This window comes from Arachis ipaensis, chromosome B10, assembly GCF_000816755.2.
Source record: "Arachis ipaensis cultivar K30076 chromosome B10, Araip1.1, whole genome shotgun sequence".
NCBI classification, from domain to species: domain Eukaryota; kingdom Viridiplantae; phylum Streptophyta; class Magnoliopsida; order Fabales; family Fabaceae; genus Arachis; species Arachis ipaensis.
The window spans coordinates 115,159,008-115,167,483 of NC_029794.2; the positions used below are offsets into that span (position 1 = coordinate 115,159,008).

The following is an 8,476-nucleotide window of genomic DNA, read 5'->3' on the forward strand; positions in this document are numbered from 1 at the left end:
TGCAATAATTGACGCGATCGAATCGAGCTTATCAGGAAAAACAGTCGACAGCATCTGTGTTCTGTGATGTGAGTGGCAGCTCAGCTTCTGGTTTTGCGAACTCGCCGGAGACCATGGACGACGCCGGAAACATTCCAAACTCCGGCAACCCATCGCACAAGGTCATCGCCGTCACTGCCGGGGAAGCGCACACTCTCCTTCTTACCGGTAACACCGCTATATTCAAAGAGACCCTCAAATTTCTCTGTTTTTTTTCTGTGTGTAAAAGAGGGAAATAATGTTCCGGTGTTGTTGGATGCAGGGGATGGGAGTGTGTACTCATGGGGAAGAGGAATGTTTGGGAGGCTTGGCCATGGTTCAGAAAAGGATGAGCTTTTACCAGTTCAGGTCAAGTTTCAGAACCCTAATGGAGGAGAAGCAGACACACCCAAAATTGTTGCTATTGCTTCTGGTGCTTATCATAATCTTGCTCTTGCAGGTTCTGTAACAGTGTAACTCTTCACACCTTCTCAATTTCCCTTTATTTATTTATTTATTATTTTTCTTTTTTGAAGTTAATTAATTTTGATACATTAAGAGTAGTGTAAACTTGTTTGCAGCGTCATCTAATCAAATTTGTGGTCTTATATGACCAATTAAAGTGTATGTATTAAAGTTTGAAACTTTTGCTGTTAGATTAGGTTCTGGGTAAAACTTTCTGCTGATAGTGTATGCAGATTGCATCTTTTAACTTTTCTAATCATGTTTCAAAAGATTTTTTTTTTTTCGGAAGAAAGAAATAAATAAAAAGCTATGGTTTTGTGTATTTGAACATAAGTGACAAAGGTGTTGAGTGACAACAGGGGAGGTAAGTTGGGAGTGGAGTGAAAGTGAGAAGATTTTGATTTTCACTACTTGGTACTTGTGGGTGGAACTTAAAGATAAAGGGTATGGTGTATGGCTTTCATTGCACCAAGCAAGAGTAAAATGTTATAATATTTGACTGATTCAGTTGAATTGTTTTGTGAAGTCCTTCAGTCTGCTTATACTGAAGACTTGTTTGGTCATATGATATTTAAAGGTTTGTATGCATTCTAACACATTTTACTATTGCAGAATTCTTAGATTAACCGGTATAAACAAATAAATGAAAGATTCACTACAATGTAGTATCTGGCTTTTTTTAGCATATGTTTAATTAATTTGATCAAAAGAGGAACAATTGAACCCTTTTTCTTTATAAGCTTATATAAGGGAATAAGGAATATATGATAAATTGTTATGTCAGCTAAGACATTAGAATGATTTTTAATGATATGTTGCCAGACTCTTGCTGTATTATTGGCTGCATTTTAAAACTATATGTAAGGCTACTTTTTGAGTAGTAATAGTTGCTAACATCAACTATATGAAATTAATATGGAGAAAAATATTTGAGACTGTATAACAAATTTTATGCATCTTCTTAATTGCATTGCAAGTGTAATGGTGTGAATAAATATGCCCAATTTTTGCCTTTTTTATGTCCTTTGGGTCTCAGAGTAAACATTGATAAGTGCTAACAAGGGAAGAAGAATTCAGTCTCTCTCCCTTCAAAAATGGGTCAATTACTATACCCTGCTTTTGCAAGAGTGAATATCATGTGGATGTCTTTGGAATTTTGTGCTGACATAGATATGTAGCACCATGAATACTAGGTATCTGGTGTAATCTTAGGCAGGTTCATCTTATTGGAATTTGTTTTTTGCCGCAATAACTCTTCCTTCTGTGTGTTGACAGATGACGGGTCCGTTTGGAGTTGGGGTTACAATATTTGTATCCTTAATATGCTGGGAGTCACTTAGTCGAATTCAGTTACGGATATTACTTATTTTTACTTTAAGAGTTTTGTTTACTTTATATTCATGATTAGTATCTACATCCTTGACTACTGTATGGATGGTCAACTTGGCACTGACGGAGAGGACACACCTGATGAAAATTCTATTGGTGGAGTTTATAACCTAGCGCCCCACTTATTGAATAAGTTTCCCGAGTCGCACCCACTTGATTCTTCAACTGGTGTCTCTGAAGTACAAGGAAAAGGATCAATTAAGGTACAATAAGAAACATGAATTTCATCCTAAAACATAAAACATCGTGAGAATGTCTTAATGTGTGTTTTTGCCCATTTAATTTTGGCAGATACATGCTGTCAAAGCAGGAGGAATGATGTCTATGGCTATTGATAATCGTGGCACCCTCTGGATGTGGGGAAACTGCCCACAAGAAAGCAAAGGTGAATTCTCTCTTGTAAGTAGTTTCATTCCAATGCCAATACTGGCCTTTCATGGCCTTAATGTTGCCAAGGTTGCATGTGGAAATGAGCATGTTGTAGCATTGGTTAGTGCCGGAGAATCAAACAATGGTGAAGATTTGGTCTGCTACTCTTGGGGTTTTAACAACCATGGCCAGTTAGGATTGGGGGATAGGGAGAACAGGGCACATCCAGAAGTTGTGAAAACATTTGATGAGGAGTCCCCTTGGACAATTTATGACATAGCATGTGGTGCTGCTCACACTGCCTTGCTCACTCGCAAAAAGAAATCTACCGAGTTGGAAAGCAAGTGCTGGACTTTTGGCCTTGGGGATAATGGCCAACTCGGGCATGGAACAACACAAAGCGCATTATTTCCTACACCTGTTCAAGACTTGCCGCAAGATATATCTCTTATTGGTATCGATTGCGGCTTGTTTCATACAAGTGTGGTTTCCTCATCAGGGGATGTGTGGTCATGGGGAATGGAGAAGGGTCTTGGCTTATGCCCTGATGCTGGTCGTGGTTCATCAGATTCTGGTGATGCCCTCTCACCCTTGCTTAAACCTTGTGCTCCATACCAACCTAAGTTTCCAGATCCGGTTCAAGTTGCATGTGGAGCTGCACATACTGTTATTGTTGCGCGGGATGGATATAAGGTGTGGTCTTGGGGTAGAGGGCGATGTGGAGTTCTTGGAACCGGTAACGAATTGGACTGTTATACCCCCACCAAGGTGCGGTGGCCTCCAGCGACCGAAGATTCAGAGGAAGAGGAATCAAAGAGCTCCCTCGAGCAGGACAGAGAGAAAGAAAAGGAGGCCGAAGTAAAAACAGAAACAGATGAGAAATTATCCTCGGCACTGAATGAGCTGAAGCAGCTTCAATTGAAGCTATCCACAATGGAACAATATGCTAGCATACTTCATGGTTGTGTTTTCGGAAAACCTTTTGCTGAGCAAGATGTCCCTGCTTCATTGAAGGATTCAGGTTCATTCAACATTGCAAAAGAATGGGAGAACATGTTGGAGACTGCAGATCATAGGACGCTAATGAGGTTGGAAATGTTCTACCGGGACATGCTTGCTGGTGTGAAAGATAAACAAATGAAGAGAAGGATCAAGGAAATTGTAAAGGAGTGCCTCCAATCACCGGAGCCGAAAAATTAGTATGTATGAGAGGAACAAATTGTTCAACACACAAAAGGCAATGAGCTAGGTGATCATGTTCCAGTTTTGCAGGGTGGCATGGCATGCCTACTTATCGCTTTATTTGATCATTCTATTTTGCACCTTGCATCAATCCTCGGTGCCTCGTTCTATATGTGTATTGTTTAAGCCTAAAGATATGTAAAATTTGTGTCAATAACATGTATAAGATATGTATTCATTCCCCTTGTAGCCTGAATTTGATCCCAGGACGGCAGGACATATGTAAAATGCCATTTTAAGTGAGCTTTCATTTCGATAATAAAAAATATATTTCATCGAATTATATTTCTAGGAATATTATATCAACTGCATCTGCTTCAGTAGGTTGGTCATTTCACATATACTCTGTGTAAGAGTAGTAGTCTCACTGCTAGAGGAAACCTCTGCAATTAGGGGTGTTCATAAAAAAACTAAAATATGGTTAACCGGTTAAAAAATTATAACTAAATTTTGGTTAACCAATTTAATAAAATAATTTTAAAAATCATATCCATATTTTTTAGAATTGGTTAACCAAATTAAATTTTTCATTATCTTTCTCCCCTTCTCTCTCTTCTTTTCCCCCTCTCTCTCCCCCTTCTTTCCCCTCTCTCTCCCCCTTTCTTCCCCGCTCTCTTCTTTTCTCTCTCTCTCTCTTCCTTCTCTCTCTTTCTCTTTCTCACTCTTCCCTCTCTATCTCCTCTCTCTCTCTCTCTCTCTCTCTCTTCTCTTTCTGTCCTCTTCTCTCTCCCCTATCTGTCTCTTTCACTTTCTCCCTCCCTTCTCTCTCTCTCTCTCTCTCTCTCTCTCCACCTCCACTTTCTTTCTCTCTCCCTTATCTCTCTATCCTTCTCTCCCTCTCTCTCCTTTGCTCTCTCCCCTCTCTCTTTCTCTCCTTCTCTCCCCTCTATCTCTTTCTCTCTCTCTTTGCCCTCTTTCTCCCCCTCCCTTCTCTCTCTTTATCTCTCTCCTCCCCTTCCTTTCTACTCATCTCTCCCATCCTCTATCTCCTCCTCCTCCTCTCTCTCTCTCACTCCTCTCTCTCCTCTCCTTCCCTCTCTCCTCTCTCTCTCTCTCTCTCTCTCTCTCTCTCTCTCCCCTCCCCTCTCTTTCTCTCTCTCTCCTTTTTTTCCTTTTCTCTATTTCTCTCTCTCGCTCCTCTCTCTTTCCTTTTCTTTTTTTCTCTCTCTCCCCTTCTCTCTCTCTCTCCTCCTCTTCCTCTCTTCCTTCTCTCTCCTTCTCTTCTTTCTTCTTCTACTCTCTCTTTTCTCTTTCTCTTTCAGCCTTCTCTCACTCTCTATCCCTCTCCTCTCTCTTTTCTCCTCTTCTCTCCAAAGCGAGAGAGAGGAGAGAGAAAAGAGAGAGAGGAGGAAGACATAGAGGAGGAGAGAGAGAGAGAAAGGGGAGAGATAAGAAAAGAGAAGAAGGGGAAGAGAGAGAGAGAATAAGAGAGAGAAAGAGGGCAAATACCAGCTAACGAACCGAAGCCCCACCAATAACTAGGATTGCTCGGGGTTGGATAATCTATCAAATGTTGATTAAGTGTGGAGGATATCGGTTGTTTAAGGAGAGAGAATCGTTGGTTCCTCATTTTTCTTTTTCCTATCGTGAGAATTCTGCTCCCCCCAACAAGAGGAAAGACTTCTTTGTTGTCAATCGCTAGTTGGGTTTACCAACAAAGAAAAGCATGGGAGAAATGTGCCAGATCTTGACGCCAGGAGTTTCACCGGAAATCACGCTTTGACGGGGCGGGGTTGCGCGCGAGCCGAGTGCATTTGGATCTAAATCTGCGGTACACAAGAGTACTTCGCGCCATTCATAGCCATCAGGGATACAGCCCTCTTCCCTCAAGATGGTCCGTCTTGCTTCTGCTCGATGGAAACTAGGGTTCAAGTGTTGACTTTTTTAAATCAAGACATGGCGGGGCAAGATTTGAACCTGCAAGCTTCAGGTCATGAGCCTAACGAGTTAACCAACTACTCTACCCTGCTTCTTCCCCAGAGAGAAGGAGAGAGATGGAGAGAAGGAGATAAGAAAAAGTTACTCGTATCATTTAGAAAGAAAATTATTTACATTAGAAAAAATTATTTATAGAAAATGCTGAAAAGAGATAAGAAAGAAAAAAGAACGAAGCAATGGAAGGTATTTCATTATTTACAAATGTTACACGTATCATTTAGAAAGAAAAAAAATTTAGATAAAAAAATTCAATTTAAAAAAATGTTAAAATTTTTGGGTTTTTGTATGTAAAAATTAATTTTTGTGTAAAAACCGATTTTTAATTGCAAAACTAATTTTTTGGTATAAAAACCAATTTTTTGGTGAAAACCCAATTTTTTGGTGTGAAAATCGGTTTTTATTTTAATAACTGGTTAAAAATCGGTTTCAAATTTTACTAATCGGTTAATAACCGATTTTATCATATACAATCAATTTGATTAATTAATCAAGACTATATTTTTAGATAACCAAAAAACTAGTTTGGTTTTTGGATTAACCAAACCATGAACACCCCTAATGTCAATAAAAGAATTCTTTAACAAGAAATATAATAATTGAGGGATATAATAATAATTTTATATGCTACTTTTTATTCTTTTAACATAAAAATTATCAACTATTTACCTTCCGAGAAAAAATAAATTTTAAGTTTTGACATAATTTTTTTTCTGAAAATAAATTATTACTAAATTAGATTTTGGATTTTCAAATAAATGAGATTAATATGTTTTTATAAACAATTTTTGAAAATAAGTTAATTCTTTTTTCTTTAAACGAACATCGAGTTAAATCTTAAAGTAATTCATGAACTTGCACTCGAGCCTTAAAGTGATCCCTAAAGTTAATAATTACTCAAATTTATCTCTGAAATTGCCCTCCGGAACTCATAGTAGTCCCTAAAATAATTTCTATTCATCCTTACCATTGAGAAAGACTGAAATGACGTCTTTTTGTATTTATTAAAAAAAAAAAAAAACACACTCCCCATCCCAACCCTTCCCCAGTTCACCTTTCCCTTCCATGCTCCCCTTCCCCTTCCCCAACCCATTCTCAGTTCCCTTTCCATTTTCCTTTCCCTTTCCCTTTTCCTTTTCCTTCTCCTTCCCCAATCTGAGGCCCTTTCCCTTCTCCAACTTGAGGCCCTTTCCCTTTTCCTTTCCTTTCTCCTCCCCTTTTTCCAACTTCTACTGCTCTATTAGTTTTTCGTTATTATTATTATGGCGCTGCACTCGGTGCCTTCTGTTTTTCAGCTGCACCGAGAGCCGTTACCATCGTCGATCTTAGCTTATAGAACCGACTCGCGTCTTCTACTCCAGTTCACAACTCTTGGCTCAAACAAGTCAGCGCGTTGTCGCGTCGCCTCTCTGCTTTTTCTTCTACACCAGCTGCGTCGCTATGTCATCGTTCTGCTGTCAGAGTTGTTCTCGAACTCGACCGATGTAGCAGAGACAAGAGTAGCAGCGGAGTTCGCCATTCTCAACCTTTTGATGTCAAACCACAGGTCCTATTTCAGTGATCACTTCTTAAGAAGCACATCAATTTTTCTTTCCTTTTTTTTAGGGTTAAGTACGATTTTGGTCCTTAAAGTAGGGGCTAAAAATTTTTTTCATCCCCAACTTTTGTTTGCTTACAAATTGTCCTCAAGGTTTAACTTAATTTTAAGATCGTCCTTTTTACCAAATTTTTTATTTTTATTCCGAAAAGACCCCTAACTAAAAAAAAAAGAAAAAAAGGGTTACGAGGGAAGGGGAAAGGGGGAAGGATATCATCCGGGGGTGTTTGGTTTGGGAAAGAAAAGGGAGAAGGGAAGGGAAGGGAAGGGAAGGGGAAGGGGGAAGGGCCATTGTCGCTGCTCCCCGCCGCCACTCCTCATCGTCGTTCACCGTTTCTCCTCGCCTTCACTGTTGTCGTCGCCTCGCTGTCGCCCTCATCTTGCCGCACCTCGACTTCGCAGCGCTGCGACTTGCGCCCTAGCTTTGCCGCGACGCGTCTGGCCTGCACCCTCGTGTTCTTCGTCGTCATCCAAGAGGTGGTGGTCGTGGTCGTGTGCGAAATCTGCAACAAGGGTTTTCAAAGGAATTTTTGGTAATTATATTTATGGATTTTTGGTTCTTGTAATTGAAGATGAATTTAGGAATTTCTGATTATTGCAATTGCATATGAGTTTTGTTAATGAAAGAGGAAGAATTTTAGTTCTGAGTTTTGTCAATGGTTCTGAGTTTTGACGATGATGATGATTTTCTTATTTTTCTGAGTTCTGAGTTCTGCATCTGGGTTCTTGTTTTTCTGGGTTCTTGATGATGATGATGATGATTTTCTGGGTTCTTGTTTTAGTCCATTATTGTTGTTGTTCTTCTGCTTCTAGTTGCTTTTGTTGTTGTTGTTCTTTTGATTCCATTATCCATTGTTGTTGTTGTTTTTGTTGTACTTCTAGTTGTTGTTTTATTGGTGTTGCATATGCTTCTGCTTCAACTTCTGGTTCAGCTTTAGCTTCAGCTTCAGGTTCTGCTTTTGTTAATTTTGAGGAAGAAGGGGGAAGAGTACTTTCGTCCGAAGGACGATTTTAAAATTAAGTTAAATCTTAAGGACGATTTTGTAAACAAAAAAAGGTTGGGGACGAAAAAAATTTTTAACTCCTACCTTAGGAACCAAAATCGTACTTAACCCTTTTTATTTTTTTATTTTTAGCTTTTATTGACTGAAAATTGATGAGTAATGAGAATGTTTAGTTAATTCATCTATGAAAATTGATGGTTGGTTGTGTATGAAGTAAAACAAAATGAGGTAATGGAATAATTAATTTTGGAATAAAGGAGGCAAAGAGAGACTGAGAGGGGACAAGAGAAGAGGAAGAGGCAGAGAAAGAAAAAGATAGAGAGGAGACAAGAGTATAAAAGACTAAGTTGAAAAAGGGAAAACGTGTGGCACAACACGACACCGTAACGGAAGCCGACAAGAAGTGGCAACAGAGAGAAATGGGAAGAAGAAGGAGCTCGAGTTAGAGAGGGGAAGA

The 8,476-nt window shown here is 39.3% G+C and overlaps 1 protein-coding gene across 1 annotated transcript; it reads left to right on the forward strand.

Moving 5' to 3' along the window:
* Positions 1-3,763, forward strand: LOC107622892 (ultraviolet-B receptor UVR8). Its single transcript, XM_016324960.2, has 5 exons — positions 1-207; positions 302-478; positions 1,759-1,794; positions 1,918-2,075; positions 2,164-3,763. The coding sequence occupies exons 1-5, from the start codon at positions 114-116 to the stop codon at positions 3,439-3,441; spliced, it is 1,743 nt and encodes a 580-aa protein (XP_016180446.1). The 5' UTR covers positions 1-113; the 3' UTR covers positions 3,442-3,763.

Coding starts and splice junctions, on each gene's coding strand:
- LOC107622892 (XM_016324960.2), top strand. CDS start 114: ATGGACGACGCCGGAAACATTCCAAACTCCGGCAACCCATCGCACAAG. Junction 208..301: donor GCACACTCTCCTTCTTACCG/GTAACACCGCTA, acceptor TGTTGGATGCAG/GGGATGGGAGTGTGTACTCA. Junction 2,076..2,163: donor AAGGAAAAGGATCAATTAAG/GTACAATAAGAA, acceptor TAATTTTGGCAG/ATACATGCTGTCAAAGCAGG.